The 22988-nt window shown below is 45.2% G+C and overlaps 1 protein-coding gene across 1 annotated transcript in view; it reads left to right on the top strand.

Moving 5' to 3' along the window:
• LOC124621931 (protein kibra) overlaps positions 1-22988 on the top strand; it is a 203782-nt gene that overhangs the window by 112852 nt on the left and 67942 nt on the right. The window contains exon 3 of the mRNA XM_047147438.1: positions 18147-18241. Within this exon, the coding sequence (XP_047003394.1) occupies positions 18147-18241 (95 nt within the window). The remainder of the gene's footprint in view (positions 1-18146; positions 18242-22988) is intronic.

The following is a 22988-nucleotide window of genomic DNA, read 5'->3' as shown; positions in this document are numbered from 1 at the left end:
CCTGCCTCGGGCATGGATGTGTGCAATGTCCTTAGGTTAGTTAGGTTTAAATAGTTCTAAGTTCTAGGGGACTGATGACCTCAGAAGTTAAGTCCCATAGTGCTCAGAGCCATTTTTGTCTTCATACAGGGAAGACACATCCGGGAACTGTAAGTAGGACGAACTGTGCGGATGTAGGCCAGAAGTTTGACGTAGCTCACAGCGTTGTTTCACGTGCACTGGTAGCGTTCCGAAACGTAGCAACTGCTACCCGAAGGAGAGGAGTTCAGCTAAATCAACAGGTGACTGCCACTTTGCGCCACGGGTAAGAAGGGACCCGCGTCAGACGACGGGAGCAATAACAATCACATTTAACATGACTGCAAGGCATGCAATCGCAGGCTCCGCTGAGCCACAGCGACTGCATGGGTGTAGTCTCTTTGCCAACCGACATGTCCTATTTCGTTGACAACCGCACATCGGCGGAACTGTCTGCGAAGGTGCTAAGAACAGATGGACCTGACTATCGATGAGTGGTTCAAATGGTTCAAATGGCTCTGAGCACTATGGGACTCAACTGCTGAGGTCATTAGTCCCCTAGAACTTAGAACTAGTTAAACCTAACTAACCTAAGGACATCACAAACATCCATGCCCGAGGCAGGATTCGAACCTGCGACCGTAGCGGTCTTGCGGTTCCAGACTGCAGCGCCTTTAACCGCACGGCCACTTCGGCCGGCATCGATGAGTGGACTCACGTGCTGTTCTCGGAAAAGAGCAGACGCAGCCTGAGGACTGTTTCTGGAGGTACCGTAATGCATCCAGGAGCACTGTCGAATATGATCGTTTTCGTACTCCATGTGTTGTTGTTTGGGGAGGTATAATGTTGCATGGTCATACTGACCTCCAAATGTGCGAGCACTGTACACTCGCCCGTCAGTGTTATTGTGGCACTGTACACCTTCGCCATGTACGTCTTTTATGGGGTGCATTCGGCCCTGACCTCATTTTTGTGGATGAGAATGCGCAACCGCATTGCACAGCGCATGCAGAGGAGCTGTTGGAACGAGAGGATATTCAGCGAATTGTGTAGTCTGGTAGTCCCCCTATTTAAATCGCATCGACCACGTGTGGGATACATTGGGGACTCTTATTGCAGCACGTCCAGTTGCATCCAGTAGCTGACAGCCACGCTGGTTGAGGAATGGACGCCCTACCGCAAGAACTTCTTACAGTCTTGCGACCAGCGAGGGAGATCCTTGTAGAGCATGCACTGCCGTCCGTGTTGTCTTCTAGCTGAGATATTAACCACGTGTGCGACTTGTCCAAAAAGAATTTCTATTAGAGTACGATTTTTTTATAAAAAAATGCTTCGTACGCATATCTCGCGACGACATCCAGGCACATATCATAGCATGAGAAGGCGAGTACCTTTCCAATTATCGCATAATTATTTCTTTAGAGCAGAAGAGCGCAGCTCTACTGTGTGAACTGCGAAATATCGCACATTCATCAAAAAATAACAGCTAGAGCGGATGCACAGAATTTAAAAACGGTACGAACAAAGCACGATAGGCTACATCTCGCTGCTCTACGTCATCAGATAGTTCAGTCACACATATCCGACTAAATAGTTTTATTTTCTAATATTTTGTAATGTGATCGTGCATTATCAGCTTCAAAGTAGCGATGGCTGTAAAGCAACTGTTTATTCCCCCAGTTTTACAAAGTCAAGAGGGAACTGGTGACTCGTCGGACATCCTGCAAAGGAACACGCCATCACTATTTATTTATATTTCTTTGCTATTTCCAGAGCCTTCCGAGTAAAAACTACATTCTCATCTTCTATAGCTCAGTTTGCTCGTTTATCTATTTCATTTTCTCTCTTGGCAGAAGTATGAAAATATTATTTTTACGAAAATTCAATTCAAAATAATTGTAACAATGAATTTAAATTGAGTGATTTATTTCCACCGTTGGATATTTTCTGCGTGCATCATTGAGAAAACTTGCCATTGCCATTCAAACTTTTCTTCCGGAAACATTTAATTGAGTTCCTTGCTATTACATTCAAGAGAATCGTACTGATAGAATCAGTTAGCCTAGTGTTAGCTATTGAGAGTAGTGAAATGGTAGAGAACGAGCGACATTTAAAGCTGTCAGTAAGCGACAATGAACATGGAACAAAACCTTCATTCACTCCTGTTTTTCTGTATGCTGAGATAGATCCCGAAGAATCGTTTAGCGATAGGTTTCCTAAACGAAGCGGGACAAGTCAAATCCGAAGGAAGCGGAGGATAAACGCTTAATTTTCCGTGTCCGTGCGTTTATTATCCTTGTTTGGATATAAAGGATAATGTGCAGTGGTTCCAAACTGTAGACTGTTCCATAGATGTTCTGTTTAAAAATTTTCCACAGCTGCTTCTGCAGCGCCGATGTTTGTTTCGTGAAAATTTTCTCGGAATGTAATTTCTTGTACTTTATGGAAGTTTGGCCGTATCTGATATACGGAGGGATCATGCGGAGTAAGTACAGTGCATCCATTCATGCGGTCCTGAAGTAGTTCGGGCAAGAACAGCCGTAGTAACGATTCTTGGCAAGAATTCATATATGCTCGCTGCAAGTAACCTGTGATAGCTTACGTGACGGTAAGAATAAAAAACTAGCAGGATCAGATCAGGTGAAATGTACTGACGAAGGAATAGAACTTCTTTTCACCCTGTGAGCCTCACGAGAACCGTGTAAAAAATGAGACGGTGCTCAGTTATGGTGAATTTACTTATGTCAACAAAGTGAACACACGTTTGTCAACGAACAATTAGAGCAACAAGTTCCCTTTCATTTTTCCCCACACAGTCCACACTGATCCATTTAATTGATATTGAGTAATCATTCACTAAATCCGCCCACATATTTATAGCAGTTTTTTGTCGTCAGCCCAAAAGTAGATTCCTAAATGAATTCTATCTCATACAGGGACGATTCACCGATACGGCGGTGGCTATTTCCTTCGCGTATGGTTTCCCATCTGTACGTTTCGTTTCTGATGACCTCGCTATCAGTGAGGCGTTCAACTTCAGCCGCCCTATATTACTGCAGATCAGATCGAAATAGAACTGGTGTTGTCTCATTACTGCGGTAACCATCGACTAAACACTATGCCATCGACTAAACACTATGCGAGAGACGAACTGTGTAGAATGTAGATTCTAGAAGCACAGCAAATTATTTGTCAGTACTTCTTAAACTGTTCTGTTGGCTATTTGTATTTCATGTACCACTGATAAAGTTCCTATTGATGGTTGTTCGGTCACCAATGAAGCACTGTTTGTTCGAAGTCAATAATTGTTGTAATTGTTCTGTCTGGGTCCTAAAATTGCTGTGATCGCTGTTACCCAGTTTCTCACAAACAACACGAAATTTGTTAAATTTATTATACTACGGGTATAGTTAACGTTGATACCATTTTCTTCAGACAGATGGGGTTTTACACACTTCACTCTACTACTGTACGTCGTAATCATCTCTTAAAATGCTAATATAATTCAGGATGCTTTGAGGAATTTCGTTTAAAAATATCGACTCTGGTGTCGAGTCGTCAGCTAATGACAGTACCTTCCTCGTTGACGTTATTCGCCCCAGATGACTCGAGCAGTAACACAATATTTTTATTGGCGTTCCTCAGGCGCTTGCCGCAGCGCTTCGTGATGGGCTGTTACCTCTCTCAGAGAGGCTCTGCCGAGACTTTTTTGGGAGCCATAATGTGTACCATAGTTATCATCTTGTTCTTATTACCGTCCCTCTTGGAAACCGAGGCTCTCGCGTGTCTAATGTCTGTTACGTGCTTCATTATTTCTTATTTTGGAATGGGGGCACGAATTACCTCGTCGATGCAGCTCGTCTGCGCCCCAGGCGATTGGGACTCGTTTGTATACACTTTGTTTATAACTCAAATGTTTTTACTGCAGCAGTTTTTCAAAGCAGGCACACGGTAGCAACTTGTAATAGCAACTACAGCCGGTACCAGCTGATGACTAATAATAGTATACGCAAGGAAGTGTCCACTACGTGGTTGTGATGTTAGGGTGTGCGCAAAAACTATTTTTCTGTTAAATCTCTCAGGGCACGGAGCTATGCTGATGTGTAGGTGTCTGAAATTAATGACGGATGTAATCTGACTTGCAACGCGGCTCTGAGGCCACGTTAAACTGTAGGTTGGCTGGCTAAGCCAGCTCTAAGGTCGGCATTCCAGCTTCTCTAAGACCATACGTACTAACGCAGTTTGGTGTTCATAACAACCTTGGGGTTGATGACAACCTTACCTATAAACTGTGTAGCGTTGTTCTGTGATAACCTCTTCACTAACTTCATTAGTTCTTAAATCGTGAAGTATTTTTGAGATTGGTGTTAGTCTTAAACAATGGAGTTTGCTGTAAAGCACGGTTTTAGAAAGCTTCGCTAGCGTGAAACTTTCCTCATATGATATTCTGCGAACCATGGGTGAAGGACAAGAGGCAGATTCTATATTCCAAAATTTCCGAAAAGCGTTTCACACTGTGCCCCATTGCAGGCTGTTAACGAAGGTATGAGCACACGGAATAGTTCACCGTGATATGTGACTGGCTAGAAACCAATACGTTCTCCTCGATGGCGAGTGTTCATTAGAGACAAGTGTGTCGTCAGGAGTGCCCCAGGAAAGAGTGATAGGACCGCTGTTAGTCTCCATGTACATAAATGATAGACGGACTGGGTGAATAGCAATCTGCGGCAGTTTGCTGATGATGCTGTGGCCTACGGGACAGTGTCGTGTGACTAGGGCCTCCCGTCGGGTAGACCGTTCGCCAGGTGCACGTCTTTCGACTCGACGCCACTTCGGCGACTTGCGCGTCGATGGGGATGAAATGATGCGTTCGCCAGGTGCAAGTCTTTCGATTTGACGCCACTTCGGCGACTTGCGCGTCGATGGGGATGAACTGATAATGACTAGGACAACACAACACCCAGTCCCTGAACGGAGAAAATCTCCGGCCAAGCCGGGAATCGAACCCGGGCCCTTAGGGACAGTCTGTAGCGCTGACCACTCAGCTATCGGGGGCGGACTACGGGACAGTGTCGTCGGTGGGCGACTGTGGGAGGACACAGGATGACTTAAACAAAATTTTCAGTTGGTGTAATGAATGTAGAAAAATATAAGTTAATGCAGTTGAGTAGGAAAAAGGATCCCGTGATGTTCCAATGCAGCGTTTGCAGTCTGCTGGTTGACACAGTCAAGTCGATTAAATATCTTTGCGTGACGTTGCAAAGAGATATGAAATGGAACGAGCACATCAGGATCGTAATAGGGAAGGCGAATGGTCGACTTCGGTTAATTGCAAAAATTTCAGAAAAGTGTAGCTCATATATAAAGGAGACCACATATAGAACACTAGAGCAGCACATTCTTGGGTGTCGCTCTGGTATTAGGATCCCCACCAGGTCGGATTAATGAAAGACGTCGCAGAAATTCAGAAGCGGGATGCTAGATTTGCTTCCGATAGGTTGGATCAGTACACAAGTACTGCAGAGATGCTTACTGGAACTCAGATGGGAATCCCTGGTGGGAAGGCCACGTTCTTTTCGAGAACAGTAGTGAGAAACTTTTGAGAACCGGCGTGTGAAACTGTCTCCAGAACGATTCTACTACCGCCAACATATATTTCGTCTAAGGACCACGAAGATAAGGTATGAGAAATTTAGGGCTCGTACGGAGACACATAGACAGTTGTTCTCCCCTCGCCCTGTTCGCGAGTGGAAGAAGAAAGAAAATGACTATTAGTGGTACAACGTACCTTCCGCCACGCACCGTACGATGGCTTGCTTAGTATATATGTAGATGTAGATGTGAATTTATATTATCTGTAACATCTCTCTCTTAAAAGAAATAGATCACTCTTTGCAGTTTTCATTTAACTCTAGTTCCCTCCCAACTGTTAAACTATTATGCTTGTTTGTTTTGGCCTTACTCTTTGTGTAGCTCATGGTGTGTAGTAATTTTCACTCTGATTTGATCGAGGAGGGGGTAGTGGGGAGGGATTGAACATATTTATCGTCAAACAGATGAACTACTAATTCGAAAATGGATGCAGGTGATGAGTATTGCGAAACACACTTCAAAATTCGATTTCTTCTTTTATACTTTTATACTCCCTATTGCAGAACGAGCTATGTCGTCCAATGATTTGCGTCGAACCTGTAGGGGGAACGTAAACAGTTCGACGCTCTGTCGAGAAAGCACAGGAGCGCGGCTGGATGTATCATCTCACAGAACGCTCTTTCTGTGTGATGGAAGGCAGCCGTCCGCAAGTTCTGCGGTCTGTCTCCGATGCGTTGCGAGGTTCTCCTTCTCGAGATCTATTTTTACGCCGCAATCGCGAAGTCCAGCTAAAAAGACAAGAAGAAATAGTCCTACAAGCGTCGCCGCTCATCTCTTCCACGCTGTCCGATTTGGTGCTCAACATTTTGTCGATATCTACGTTGTCGTAGAAAGGTTAGCTGCATCAATTTATGTCCAACAAAATCATGTTGTTGAGTAGGCCAGGTCTCTGTAGAAATATTTAAGGCGCTATTTTCTCTTTTTAAGAAATATATATGACACGACAAAATTATATATATGAGACGACAAAATTTTTGTTATATGGGAGTGGAAAATTCCTAAGTTCTCTAGTTTCGTAAAGGAGCACCGTCAAGATAAAGAATATAGCTCTTACAGTGTAAGTATTTTAAAATACGGAGATGTGTCTGCTCTATTACCCATCGACGTCCTTCAGCTGTAAAGGTCTGCACTTACGTACAGTCGATGTTTGAAGTTTAACGAATTTAAAAGATAACAGAAGCACCCTGTGACAAACTGTTATGACCATAAAAAAAATGGTTGAAATGGCTCTGAGCACTATGGGACTTACATGTGAGGTCATCAGTCCCCTAGAACTTAGAACTACTTAAACCTAACTAACCTAAAGGACATCACACACATCCATGCCCGAGGCAGGATTCGAACCTGCGACCGTAGCGGTCGCGCGGTTCCAGACTGAAGCGCCTAGAACCGCTCGGCCACACCGGCCGGCTATGACCATCACATTCACGTAGTCATAAGTGATGTGTTATTTGTCAAAAAAAACTAAACATTTGCTTGAAATAATATATGTGAACATATGCAATGCTGACATAGTCATGGTTCTCAAATCATCAGTTGTGTTCGCGTACGTTGTTTCACTACTTGGCATCTAAGTGCAAATGCAAGTGGTTAAAACACACGTAACGAGTGTAACCTGTGAACAGTGTACAACACTTTCGGCGTATCTGTACTGCAATAGTGCAATAATAAAAGCAACAGCGATCACATAAACATGATCTTTGTCACGAGATAGAGAACTTCTCCTGTTGGAGAATTAGCTCCTCGAAGTAGTCAGTCCTGGATATTTAATGTTCATAGTGCGACCGTATGTTATGATTTTAGCGTGGAACTAATCTCGTTTACTGCGTGTAGTTGCAGTCACGTTGTTCCCGCTCGTGCGAGAGGCGGTGACTGCGAACTCCACCCATCCTCGTGCCACCTGCTTTGATGGCTTGCTCGACCAAGGTCACTGGGAACCTGCAGCAGGTGAATTGCTAACTGTTGAGTCCCTGGCGCCGGAACTCTTATTTCTTTCTGTTATTTGTCAAAGTAGCGTGAAAATGTTTGCGGGTGATAACTAAAACAGGCGCATCACAGCGTCCGAGTAAAATGACGCGACAACTGGTTGTGCTCTCCATCGTTGAATTACATGGTACGGTATGATTCCTGTGGGCAAAACGTCTAATTCTGGACACAAATTCACCGTGAAATTCTGGCACTATTAAGAACCAAATGCAAAGTAGCGTCCGACAGAGGTGAAATGGTGCCAACAATTTGACCAAAGCAGCGCAGGCGCAGATGACGCTGATAGGGGAAGAAGGCCGTTTACATCGACCACAAGTGACAATGTCCAGCCAATAGAGGCAAAACATCTCAGGTTGGGGAGATTTTCCGACGATTAGGAGCTTCATACAGCGGTGACAGGGTGTGCCACTGTTGAAATATCGGCGGTTGTCGACGACGTCACCCAGCTGCATTCCCGTAAGTTACTCCAACACTACTCAATATTACTACTTATGAGCGCTATCTAATAATAGTATACCCTCAAATTTTTTTTCATACAAAGATATCACGTTGCCTCGTGAGTAGTTGGTTTACGTCCAGCTTTAAGGGTAAACCTTACTGTGGTCCTATCACACTCCTGATGCAACAAAATTAAGGACTGTTTCATAAACCACGGCCGAAGACGATTGTGACAGATGTGTGACACTGCAAAAACTATTTGTTTGTCGCAAAAAAAAGGATACTGAAGGTGCGCATAGATAGCCTCTGTTTTGAAAAATCTGTCGAGAAAAGTAAAACGAAGAGTAATAACACAATCTTTGTGGTTCAATTCGTTACTACGTGCTCGCGAACCGGGCTCAGAGTGAGAGCTCTCCAAATGATTCAACGTTCCTCTTGGCACGTTCACGCAATGTTCACGAAATGATTCAGAGATAGATGTCTGCTGTCTGGGTGAGCCATTTCTTCGTTGCATCTCGGTATGTGCGAGGAAGCAGGTTATTTGTAGCTGGAAGAATACACAAATTTGAGAATGGACAATGCGTAGATATTCAAAGACAATAGTAATAGCTGCTTGTGTATGACCCTTGTATCATACCCGTAACACAGTAGGGAGTAGGGGCACCTGAAGTGACAAGCTTTTTCCATACAGCGTAACTCTATATAGCGTGGGGTCAGTTAAGTAGCGATCAAAGATTCCGAATAATACAGAAATATGCAAGTCTCTTCGCCTCTGTTCATCCCAAACCAAACATCTGTACTTAGACAAACACTCTTGAATAGAATAACGACAAAGTAAGCACTCTTGAGCCAGTGACTACTGTATGTATGCAAAGTAGGGATTGTTGTGTAGTGTCAACTTCGTCCTCCTCCCCTTGTTTTTGTTCGTTCTTTTCTTCTTTTTCCTCCTCCTTTCTTCCTAGGCTGAAGTCCGATAACAGTATGCTTCAGTCTATCTTCAGGTTGTCCCTCCTCCATCTTTCCCGTGGACGGCCGGATGGTGATTTATTTTTGCGATTTTCACAATCTTCCGTTCATCCATATTGCCTATGTATTCTCTACGTTACTGCATTTTCTAACGTGCCCACTCATTAATGGAGCCAGTTTGCATTCTTTTCTAATAATTTCACTTCTCTCCCTCTCTCTCTCTCTCTCTCTCTCTCTGTATCTCCCGCAGTCTCCCCCGCAAAATTTTCATTTCCGTGGTTTCAAAAAGTCTTCAGATTTTTGATGTTTTTGATTTTGTATCAGCTGTGTACTTAATAATTGGTCACATCATTGTTTTGTATTTTCTTGCCTTTACATCTTTTCCTAGGTGTTTGTTTTTCCCCAAATTATATCATTTAAATACACTGCTACTTTGTTTGCTTTTTCTGTTCTTTCGCTAACTCCTTTGCGACATTTTCATAGCTGGACAATTCAATACCAAGTTATTTAAATGTCGTTACCTGTTAAATAATTTTCTGTCTAACTTCGATTTGCAACTAATTGGTTCCACAGACATTGTCATACATTTAGTTTCTCGAACAGATATGTCCATATTTAGGTTTTTGGGTGCCATGCCAAATATATGTAAAGGTTTCTGTAGATTATCTTCACTCTATGGTAGCAGAACTGCATCGTCAGCATAACAAATGATTTTTATTTCTTGTGCCCTTATTCTACTACTACTACCAGCCAATACCACCTTTATCCTCTCTTCTATTCGAGCAGCTGTAATAAAATATAACAATAATTGTATTCGGCGCCTGTTGAAGTTCGTCATTTGTAGCTATTATCTGCTGCTGGCACTCTGGACCGACGATGTTCCAAGAGTCTGTTGATATGAGGAAGCCGTTCGTGCCCTCGGTTCAGCAGCGCTACCGTGAATCACTGTCACGCCGACACACGTGCACGCTAGAATGGCGGAACTCGCACGTGTCACGACTGACGCAGGAATGTGCTGTGCCGCCAACCGAGCGAAGAGGCCGGGTGAAGCGACGCGTTCTTTCTTTGTGGTGTCCTCTGAAGCAGCTGAGGGGCGTCTCCAGTCCTGACAATAGAGGAAGGTCAAGTCTACAAGAGACAAGCACGAGAACTTCCGCAGTCGGTCACTGATATTCCGGCGGCGATGTTAATACGCTTATAACGAGGGTTGTAGTGGCTGTAGCATTTCTTTTGTTCAAGACGACCATACGACTCTCGACAAATAAATGGTGTTAGAAAGCATACACTACTTAAAGGAAATGCTACTGTCTATTGATAATGGTGAAGTAAGCAGACATACGAGTTGTATTACAGTTAATAGTGAAAACTGACAGGCGTTAAAGCGTACGCTAACAGAAGCAAAACCGTTTGGAAAACACGAGCCCACAAACGGGCTGTTTGCGAGGTAAGTACGGGTGTGTGGTTGTGACCCGACACTAATTTCCGTATGAAATACAGTTCTACTTAGTACAAACATGTCTGAGGTTTCACGGTGCGATTAAGCTCCATGTAATTGGCGTCTAATCTTAACCGTGGCCCATGTTTGTGCAATGTGGTCCGTGCATGATGGGGCACCGCCACATTTTGCTACTGATGTAAGATGACACCAAACGCGCCTATATGATCCAAGAAGGATAAGTAGAGCAGTTGAAAGTGCTGCATACATATGAAAATGTGTATACATTTCAGATGACTGATGTTGAAACTTAAATTTTGAGGCGTTTTTATTATATTGCTTTAGATTCCGTAGCTCAGTGGTCACTCAGTCTGGCTGTTATCTGGAGGATCATAGTTCGATTCCGGCTACTGCCAAGGACTTTTCCTTGGTGGGAGAGCTGGTACGGGGTGCACTCAGCGTCGTGATACAAGTTGAAGAGTTACTTGATATCCAAACGGATATGATACACGAATTGAGGTGATAATCATGAAAACAAAGGCGTTTTTCGTTTCGGCAGTACCTTCTCAAGAAATTTCAGTCACCAACTTTCTCCTCAGAGTGAGAAAATCGAATTATATATACACTCCTGGAAATTGAAATAAGAACACCGTGAATTCATTGTCCCAGGAAGGGGAAACTTTATTGACACATTCCTGGGGTCAGATACATCACATGATCACACTGACAGAACCACAGGCACATAGACACAGGCAACAGAGCATGCACAATGTCGGCACTAGTACAGTGTATATCCACCTTTCGCAGCAATGCAGGCTGCTATTCGCCCATGGAGACGATCGTAGAGATGCTGGATGTAGTCCTGTGGAACGGCTTGCCATGCCATTTCCACCTGGCGCCTCAGTTGGACCAGCGTTCGTGCTGGACGTGCAGACCGCGTGAGACGACGCTTCATCCAGTCCCAAACATGCTCAATGGGGGACAGATCCGGAGATCTTGCTGGCCAGGGTAGTTGACTTACACCTTCTAGAGCACGTTGGGTGGCACGGGATACATGCGACGTGCATTGTCCTGTTGGAACAGCAAGTTCCCTTGCCGGTCTAGGAATGGTAGAACGATGGGTTCGATGACGGTTTGGATGTACCGTGCACTATTCAGTGTCCCCTCGACGATCACCAGTGGTGTACGGCCAGTGTAGGAGATCGCTCCCCACACCATGATGCCGGGTGTTGGCCCTGTGTGCCTCGGTCGTATGCAGTCCTGATTGTGGCGCTCACCTGCACGGCGCCAAACACGCATACGACCATCATTGGCACCAAGGCAGAAGCGACTCTCATCGCTGAAGACGACACGTCTCCATTCGTCCCTCCATTCACGCCTGTCGCGACACCACTGGAGGCGGGCTGCACGATGTTGGGGCGTGAGCGGAAGACGGCCTAACGGTGTGCGGGACCGTAGCCCAGCTTCATGGAGACGGTTGCGAATGGTCCTCGCCGATACCCCAGGAGCAACAGTGTCCCTAATTTGCTGGGAAGTGGCGGTGCGGTCCCCTACGGCACTGCGTAGGATCCTACGGTCTTGGCGTGCATCCGTGCGTCGCTGCGGTCCGGTCCCAGGTCGACGGGCACGTGCACCTTCCGCCGACCACTGGCGACAACATCGATGTACTGTGGAGACCTCACCCCCCACGTGTTGAGCAATTCGGCGGTACGTCCACCCGGCCTCCCGCATGCCCACTATACGCCCTCGCTCAAAGTCCGTCAACTGCACATACGGTTCACGTCCACGCTGTCGCGGCATGCTACCAGTGTTAAAGACTGCGATGGAGCTCCGTATGCCACGGCAAACTGGCTGACACTGACGGCGGCGGTGCACAAATGCTGCGCAGCTAGCGCCATTCGACGGCCAACACCGCGGTTCCTGGTGTGTCCGCTGTGCCGTGCGTGTGATCATTGCTTGTACAGCCCTCTCGCAGTGTCCGGAGCAAGTATGGTGGGTCTGACACACCGGTGTCAATGTGTTCTTTTTTCCATTTCCAGGAGTATATATATATATATATATATATATATATATATATATATATATATATATATATATATATATATATATTGCTCCTACCTTCGTAGGGAGAAATGATCATCACAATAAAACAAGAGAAATCAGAGCTCGCACGGAAAGATTTAAGTGTTCCTTTTCCCACGCGCTGTTCGACAGTGGAACGGTAGAGAAATAACTTGAAACTTGTTCATTGAATCGTCTGCTAGGCACTTAATTGTGAATTGTAGAGTAATCATTTACTTGTAGACATAGTTAACACATCCTGTGAGCCATAGGCGGAGTGTGACACGGCGATGGGTGGCTCCTGACTGGCTCATTGCTTGCTGTTTCTCGATTTTTTATTTTCCTGTGGTGCCCATTGTGTGGCCGATTCTCCCCACAATTCGTAGAGTTATGTCATTCAGCAACGAATATAGTCGTATATTTAGAAACGTCAGACAACCAATGTTCAATTTGCCCATGTTGGCTATCATTTGAGACAAAGAATAGGAGATCCACACGGGTTCGAATATGTGCATAAGATTTTCCTGCGATTGTCTCACGAAGAAGAGGTTGTGTCGAGTGGGATGGGTGCGCTCCTTTTGTTTAGGAAAGCTGCCATCGACCTCGTCAAAACGTCGCCCTCCGGAGAGAACGGTCAACGCGCTCGCCTGTTGCGGCCGCGCTAACAGACTGCCTTTGTGTTTGGGCGCCCCGTCCAGAACAAAAGACGAGACAGCGGACAGGCGATAGCGCCGGAATGCCCGTCGTCCGGCTATTACGGTTATCACGGGCGCTCGATAAGGGGCATTCCTGCGCCGCTTTATTCGGCACGCGTCGCGTGCTCTGCTGCTCGCCGGCCGTCCCAACACAGCGAGCCCCGGCACCTGGGTTCGCGCGTCCTTTCGACTCTCCGGTTGTGGTTGCGTTTGTAAAAAAACGTGCCGTAATGTTGGTCTGTTGCTGAAAGAATAGACAGTGTGAACTTTCCGGGTTGTCGTTTAGTCTACTCCTGTGTAATGGGATCACTTGGCCGGCGATGCCTCCGCTCGCCCACATACCGCTGTTATAACCCAACGTGCTCTACAATGTGTCGACATCTTGCCTTGGCTGCTCGAAAGCAAGATCTGCCTCCAATCCAGCATATACGGGACATCATCGGATGGCAACTCCAGCGTCACCCACAGACAGCATTAACTGTCCTTTTATTAACCGACCAGGTGCAACAGCCACGGATCTCCATCCCACATGCTTACATCCGACGCCTGTAGAACAAATGCAAACACGTTTGCGTGCTTGCATTCAACATTCTAGCGGTTTCTTCGGTTATTATCTGTTGCTTACATTAATCTGTAATACTTTCAATGTTACTCGCTTAAATATATTACCTAGACAGATGCATTCCCGAAATTTCATTACGCTACATTATTTTATTTTTTGCTGCTGCGGTTTTTTTTCTGTCAGGGTAGTTTTGTAGTCTTTTCATTCCGTTAGCTTGACCATTTCGTCGTATAAAACGTAGAATCTTTATCTTCTAGCTGACAACTCCTAAAATGTCTGAATATCTCAAAGATGTTAGGAGCGCACGTCATTGGCTCCAACGGAAGTTCTGAATTCTTACTTCGCACTGAAAAACGCAACTGAAGTGACGTCACTGGTCGTGGCATACTGCAGCGGCACCGTAGTTGCACGTGTGAACACCCAGGCGCAATGACAATGCAGTTACTTTCTGCCAAGACACTAAAAGTTAAATTCAGTTGTAGGCCTACTTAGTGAAGCCACTAACCTTCCCCCGCAAGTGAATACAACCGTTAGATTGCTCCCTAGTGGACGTATTTCTAAATACCAAATTTTAGGCATTGCCTCTCACCACAGACAACACAGTGGCCGACGGCCTTCACTTAACGACCGAGAGCAACGATGTTTGCGTAGAGTTGTCAGTGCTAACAGGCAACCAACACAGCATGAAATAACGGGACGTACAATGAACGTATCCGTCAGGACAGTGCGGTGAAATGTGGCGTTAATGGGCTATAGCAGCAAATGACCGAAGCGAGTGGTTTGCTACCACCACGACATCGCCAGCGACGCCTCCCCTGAGCTCGTGACCTATCGGTTGTGCCCTAGCCGACTGGAAAACGCGTGGCCTGGTGAAATGAATCCCGATTTCAGTTGGTAAGAGTTGATGGCAGGGTTCGAGTGCGCAGACTTCACGAAGCCTTGGACTCAAGTTGTCAACTAGGCACTGTGCAAGCCGGTGTTGGCTCCATAGTGGTGTGGGCTGTGTTTACATGGAATGGACTGAGTCCTCTGGTTCCGTTGAGCCGATCATTGTCTGTAAATGGCGAAGTTCGGCTACTTGGGGAGATCATTTGCAGCCATTCATGAACTTCATATTCCCAAACAACGATGGAATTTTTATAGAAGTCAATGCGTCATGTTACCAGGCCGCTGTTGTTCGCGATTGGTTTGGAGAACATCCTGGACAACCCGAGTGAATGAAATGGCCACCCAATTGACCCAACATGAATACCATCGATTATTTACGGGACACAATCGAGAGGTCAGTTCGTGCACAGAATCCTGCACCGGCAATACTTTCGCAATTACAGACGGCTATGTACACAATATGGCTCAATATTTCTGCAGGGGACCTCCGAGGACTTGTTGAGTTCTTGGCACGTAGAATTGCTGCACTACGCCGGGCTAAAGGAGGTCCGATACGATGTTAGTAGGTACCCTGTGAATTCTGTCGTCTCAGTGCTACATCTGCATCGAAACTACACTCTGTCATCCATGCATTCAACAGCAAGGACTGATTTATAACGCGAGATTTTCAAAAACAATGATATGCTCGTTTCCAGTATTCAGTGAAACGCCCACATGATATTTTTCCCGAGTAGTGATGGTGCATTAGCGTTGGAGAACTCTTAGCTTTATGTAAACCTCCAACAATTACTGCCACTCAGTCCAGCAGTAGCTGTACACATTTGCGGGGTGCTGGGGAAACTCATCGCGAGGCCGGGAGCGGCTCGTGTCCCGACGGGCGAGAGAGGTGAGCGACACAGACGAGCCGCCACTCCAAGCCACGCCACACCGCCTGCTGGCTTTAAATTCCTCAAAAGTGCCGGCCGTAAAAATACCCGACGGCGGCGCGTCTGATGTAGCGTTAGAAGGGCCCACACTTGTCTGCGACAGCGCACCGAAAAAAGGGATGCCGGATGGTGGATGCTCGCCAGTGGGTCCGTATCTCTCACCGTCCTCCTGTTGCAGGATGGTTGCAAAAATCTTCATATTCTCTGTCTTCTGTAGTAGTCAAGTAGAGGAAACCGATGCATCATGACGTTACTCAATGTGTTTTCTAATCGCATTATTTCCTAATTAACAGCTTCCTGCGTTTGAAACCAAAGGTTGATAATCGATTGGAATACCGGCATGGATCCCCAAAAACAGATAAACTCGTATCAGCCACTTCTATAAACTACTTTTCACCCACCTTCTTGAAACCCTATTTCCGAGACCATTGCCCTGGACGAACATGGCGAAGATCCTGTGCGCATGGTTCATGTAAGCGAACATCCGCGCCACTATTTGCACCTGTAGAATTCAGCATGTTCACGCATAAAAACCGAATTTAACATTTGCCGCACCGTATATGAGGATCTTTGCCGCATTACAGGCACTCTATTAGGGAGGTGTGATAATCAGCAATATCCCTGTTATCCAAATGCTATTATCCGGCTTGAGAAATGTCCGTGCACAGCTCGGCGATTTAGAAAATGACCTAAGCCTAAAGTGTTATTATAAGTGGCGATCAGAATGTTTTTGGCCAGGCAATGTCGCCGTGAACACCGAGGCAATCATCCCACCGATGCAGCAGTTTGAACATACCCCTTTGGTAAAACACGGCACCCTGCTGCGTGAAGTAGTCCGTAACTGCTTACTGCACATTGTCGTCCGACAGGAATCTTCGACCCTTCAAGGATTTTTTTAAGGGACCGAAGGCGTGACCATCGCATGGGAAGATATCAAGACTGTAGGACGGGTAACGAGTGTCTCCCACATGAGTTGGCGTAACTTCTGATATTGGTTGAGACTGGCCTTCTACATTGACCGGCGTTTTGTGTCGAATAGCGACCAGCATGGAACTTGGCGTACCGTTCCACAACGATGTCTTTCGACACATGTGTTGCCGCATATACATTTTCCCTAGGATGTCTACCAGTATTTGCCAAGAAAAGAGTAACAGCACGTTGGCCCTGTTTGGACGTCTTTGGTATTAACGTCACCATAGATCACCTTTCCGCATTTACCACACGCACGTCGGAAAGACACGAATCCCACACTAATCCCTTGCCTACGTGTCGGTGCTTATATACCCGCATCGAAGTTGCGCTACGGTGCATATACGCTACAGCAACGCCCTCATAACGAAACTTTTTGATTGCTCTTTATACCACGATTATTTTTGTTCAGAATAAAAATCTATGATTTTGAAGAGGTTGGTAACGAAAACATCCTTGAGTGGTTAAATACGAGCGGAGATTTGAGCAGCTAATTGACGCGGATACTGTGAATAAAGTGCGTTCGGTAGAGCAAGAACGAAAACTAGGCGAGTGAGGAAACCGTTATCATGCACACCGACGTACTGGAGTGCGTTGATTAGTTAGTGGATTATGCGGGACAAAATTCGTTGACTATAGGCAATGTTTTTACTCTGCGCTAAACGAGAATCGTCGTCGGGGAAAAAGTAAATGAAAAACTGAAACAGAACTAAAAGGACGATTATTTTCCAAAATCGAACTGAGAGAAAGTGACACGAAATACAATGCGTTGTGTTGTAATTTTGTAAATAAGTTAAAACTGAATAATACAGTACTGATGGTCCACAATATTTATTTTATATTTCACTTGAGCGGCCTCTCGGCTTTCTATGCTAACTTCTGACAACATAAGACCAAATAGTCCAGACGACATGTTGTGAAAAATAAAGCAGATGACAGTCACCGGTAAAAAAACATGTGTATTTTGGATTATCCGAGTTCTTTTCGGTTATTTGTGTAGACTATGATCTGCATTAACCCGTATAATGGTATTATTTGTCATTATTTTTCTGCGAAAAGTAACTATCATACAGTTTTGTTCGCTCGCAGTGTCGGGCATTGAGGTGTAGCGGTGATGTGCGTGCCTTGATGGTGAAAGATCGCGGGATCCAATCTCACCCGGGACTCGGAATTTTCACTCTACTTTTTAACTTAGCATTCACCTCTCAGTGATGTGGAGATATGTCAGAAACGACGTGTGGTTCAGATTCCACGTTAAACTGTAGGTCACTTTTCCTTGGGAAGAAAAGTGGTGCGAAATTATTATAATATGTTATTATTATTGTTATTATTATATACTTGTAATTTAGTGTACACACCTCTCACTACACGTTTGTCAATTCTTTGCAGAGAATACAGAATACATCGATAGTGTACTAGGTAACATCGTATCACAGTGGACCTCAAGAGATACTTTATCTAAGACGCAATTCGCTGATTCAATTGCACCGCTATCTGCTTGTTTCTGTTCCTGAGCACTTGCCCGCTATAACTTGTATCCGTGGTTACAGAATGCACGCAGCTGGAGGACCCCCGCCTCGAGTGGCGAGCTATCCAGGAGGCGATGCTACGGGACTACTTGCAGACGGCGCAAGACGTCCTCGAGGTGAGTAGCGACTACTTCAACCCTCCGTTCCGCTTCGCGCGATCATTAGATCGTGCGTGTGCTTACTTAAGCTGCAGATACCCAATATATACTAAAAAAAAGACCTATATAGATCGTTAAATGAATTTCCTTATTTATTGCGCCGTTTTGGCTACTGCCACAATCAGATATCTGCAATTCAGATTACAGAAACATTAAGAGTGGGGTGCGTTTATCATACAACATCGGGCCACAACAAATTAAAAATGTTTTCTTAGAAGTTTCACTCACCAAAAAGTGTGAACTATGTAAACGACGCTCAGTGCCAATATTTAAACGTATATCTAATCAGAGTATCTGCTAACAACTGATTCAAAAATTACCAGCGGGAAAATGCCCCTAGGTGAGCACAAAAAATGCGAAACTGTTACTGATTGTTTAAAAGTCTCTGAGTGTAAACGCTGCCTCATTCTACCTTCCTCAGCTCCTTTAAAAATTTTCCCAAATATTTTGTCATGCGAACATATTCGTGCCTTTTTTTAACGTGCAGCTAACCTAAAATGGTTCAAATGGCTCTGAGCACTATGGGACTTAACATCTGAGGTCATCAGTCCCCTAGAACTTAGAACTACTTAAACCTAACTAACCTAAGGACATCACACACATCCATGCCCGAGGCAGAATTCGAACCTGCGACCGTAGCAGTCGCGCTGCTCCGGACTGAAGCGCCTAGAACTGCTCGGCCACCGCGGCCGGCTCAGCTAACCTCAAACTGCCACAAGCTCCCCAAACTGTAATTCATTCACATACCCTAGTCCATCGCTCTAAGTCGCTCATACCCATCCACTCCTATTTGACTTTTCTCACTACTTATTTAGCCGAATTCACTGCCATTAACTCTCTGTGTCTGTAATTGTCACAGCTACAGTCCCCTTCGTTCTATCCTACTACTATAGTCTCCTGTTACTGTCACCGTCCCCCTCTTGCTCTCTCTTACTGTTGATACCTTATTCCTTCCTTCCTAATGCTGCTGCTGTCTTTTCTCACAGTTACTGTCTCTCTCTTTCTCGTTGTCATTGTCATATACTATGTCTTTCATTATCAATAGCTCTCACCCATTTCCACTTTCTCTTTCTCTTTATTGCTCCACCCCCCTTTCCTCTTTTCCTAGCACTGTTCTATTACTGTCAACTATGTTTCACTTTTTATTCCCTCTCTTTCTCTCGGACTACCATTGTCTCCTCTGCTAGTTTCCCGTCATCCACTGTCCAGTTCCGTCGTCCTTTGCATCAGCGCAAGCGTCCTTTGTAGCTTGCAGCTCTGCGTTAGTGAGACATTTCTGTAATGTTTCGCTAATGCAGAGTTGCACGACCATTGCACTCCTTTCCTTTTAATTCCATACGCACAGTAATTGTGCTAGCTGGACTGCTAGTAGCACTTTGGAACTCATACGAGTGACTCCTCCCGCTGATTTCGTGGGATTTCTTACAACCGCACTCCGCAGCGCTCGACAATCCCTGTGCGTCAGTACGTGTGGTCTGCCTGGCGTTGATTTAGTTACGGTTGTTCCTTCGTGTTTCTGTGTTTCACAACCACAGCACCACCAGTCGACATGGGCAGCTTTAGAAGGGTTGAAATGTCACTGATGATACTCTGGTGATGTCCAATGACCAGCCCACATTCGAAATCGAGCTCTCCTGACCGACCCATTTTGCTATTCCCCACCCCCTTCCTTTTATACTGGGAGCCCACCTCTCGTGACATCTAGTGGTCAGTTCCACATTACGTAGGGCTGTCTGGGTATATTTGATCAGATGATTAGAGCAATTGGTAAGGTCGGATAGGGAGGATCCCGGTGCGCTGGTCGTAAGCGAGAATGCAGCTAGATGCGCCCGCAGCGGAAGTCCCGAGTCAGCTGGAGCAAGACGAGCAGCAGACGCGAGTCGCCGCCGCCTGCATCACCGCCCGCCCGGCAGACAGATGGGCGCAGGAAGCAGCAGCGGCGAGGCGACCCAGAAAGGGGAGCAGGGGGGGAAAGCGCTTTCCCACGGCCACGCGCCCCGCGCTGCGCCCGCTTCCGGCCGTAAATCCGACTGCAATCAGGCGAGCGCCCGAGCTCCGCTGTCCGCGCCGCCTCCACATCCCGCTCCTGCCTGCTCTCCCGAGGTGCCGTCGAGCCCGCCTCGTACTTCGACCGCTGACTCTGCCTACCTCGTTACAGTACCAAATACTACTATAACAGGGGATGTCGATCGTACACGAAACAATGGCAAGAGCGGAAAAACTGATAGAGACCGACCTTGGGGAAAATCAGTTTGGGATCCGGAGAGATGCAGGAGGAGCGCGCGAGGCAGTGTCGACCCTACGACTTATCTTAAAAAACGGCCTGAAGAAAGGCAAACCTATAGGTACTTTGTTGGAAACTGGCATTTTGAAATCGTGACTGTGTACAAAATACTGGTTGAATCTTGGAAAGGAGAAAACAGCAACCAGCCACTTGTAATAATGCTATTTATTCACATACACCGGTTTCAAAGCGACAGGTTCATCATCAGGCGTCTTTCCTCGTTAAGATACATATTTCTTGTTGTTTACATTAGTTTTCACTTTGCCAGCCGCTGTGGTCTAGCGGTTCTAGACGCGCAGTCCGGAACCGCGCGACTGCTACGGTCGCAGGTTCGAATCCTGCCTCGGGCATGGATGTGTGTGATGTCATTAGGTTAGTTAGGTTTAAGTAGTTCTAAGTTCTAGGGGACTGATGACCACAGATGTTAAGTCCCATAGTGCTCAGAGCCATTTGAGCCAGTTTTCACTTTCTATTCCCCCCTTGTGGTGAAAATTTCTGCCGGCCGCGGTGGTCTCGCGGTTCTAGGCACGCAGTCCGGAACCGCGCGGCTGCTACGGTCGCAGGTTCGAATCCTGCCTCGGGCATGGATGTGTGTGATGTCATTAGGTTAGTTAGGTTTAAGTAGTTCTAAGTTCTAGGGGACTGATGACCACAGCTGTTAAGTCCCATAGTGCTCAGAGCCATTTGAACCATTTTTGAAAATTTCTGAGGGTTTTGATGCCATACAACGAAGACATTAGAACGTAATTGTACCTAATAACGATTGAAAACAATGTAAATAAATCATTAGAAACTGTTTTAGTTTTACGTTACTTGCGTGGAACATCCCGCGTCATTACATGGCGATGCAGATTGCTTGTGTTCATGCAGTAGCAAAGACCGTATGAACGCATATGTTGTAAAGCACCACTCACACACGCCAAAATTTTCTTAACATGGGAATATGCTTACAAAGATGGCGATACCACAAGTTTAACAGTGCTATAGAATTTCTCAGAGATATTTCAATAGGTACATTGATGTGATACTAGAAGTTAACCGAGTATAAAAGTTTCATTTCATGCAATTTGTATTCAGTGAGTGGTCATTTATTATAATTAAGATAAACAAAGAAAGAAGCTAGTTTTTAAAAAAATGTTACTGAAATGGCATTACGTAAATATTACGGTGTACACTGGAAAGAAAGTAAATGATGAGAGACAGTAGTACATAAGTAAATATTACGACAACGGACATTATATTAAAATGCCATTGCTAGTTGCAGGTTTAAATCAGTTAGACTGTTCTAATAATGCACTACTAAGCAAGCTGTTATATTTTATGTACTGTTTCATGTTGGGGTAGTGTCTGCGTGTTGTTACTGTCGAAGGAATAAGTGCTTAATATATGTTTCAAAAAGGAAAACAGGTGAATGAAATTTGAAAAGACGTTGCATTGGCTAACTCAGTCTGTTCATTGAGGGTTCTTTTGGTGATTTACTTTTGTATACATATATTTCAATCTCTTCAAGCGGATTAATGAATCTACTGCATAAATACGAGCAGCGAGCATTGCAATGTAATTGCGCGGAATTTTAGACTTCCGTAATGTAAAACTAAAACAGTTTCGCTTTAATGATTGATTTACATTGTTTTGAATTGTTATTAGGTACATTTACAGTCAAACAGGACGTTTCTTACATCATGTTTTGGTGGTAGGGCACCCCGAGAAATTTTCGCCGTAAAGAGGAATAAAAAGTGAAAACTAACGTAAACAGCAATAAATCTGTTGAACCTGTCGGTCCGAAACCGGTAACGGCACTATTTATGTGAATAATTAATGTTATTAAAAGTGGCTGGTCACTGTTCTCTTCTCTGCAAAAATCAGCCAGTACTTTTACAGCGTTTGCAGATTTAGAGTGAGCCTTTGGCAGTGTTGACTAGACTACACTCTTTAAAATTCTGAAGGTAGCAGATATAAAATAAAGAGAGTGAAAGGTAATTCCGAACTTGTGCAGAAACCACATTGCAGTTATAAGGGTCAAAGGATATGAAAGAGCTGCAGCAGTTCCAGAATGGTATGCTTTAGGATTTGAAGCCTCTACCCTGTGTTATTAAATTTGTTCATTGAGAAAGCAGCGAGGGAAACCAAGGAGACATTTGGAAACAGAATTAAAGTTCAAGGAGAAGTAATAAAAGCACTGGTGTTTGCTGATGACATTGTGGATATATTAGAAACAGTACGGGACTTGGAAGAGCAGTTGAACGGAATGGATAATTTGTCAGTAGCGTCTTTGTAGTCTTGTGTGGAGGTGGAGCGCAAAAGTTAAGGTAAGAAGAGAATAGAAGCTTTTGAAATGTAGTGATGCAGAAGAGTACAGAGTTGTAGGCTTATTACTCGCGTTTCCGTAAAGTGAACTGGTAAATTTTATGCTGGTGCAAC

Source organism: Schistocerca americana, chromosome 7 (genome assembly GCF_021461395.2).
Source record: "Schistocerca americana isolate TAMUIC-IGC-003095 chromosome 7, iqSchAmer2.1, whole genome shotgun sequence".
Lineage (NCBI taxonomy): Eukaryota > Metazoa > Arthropoda > Insecta > Orthoptera > Acrididae > Schistocerca > Schistocerca americana.
This window is presented reverse-complemented; position numbering and strand designations above follow the sequence as displayed.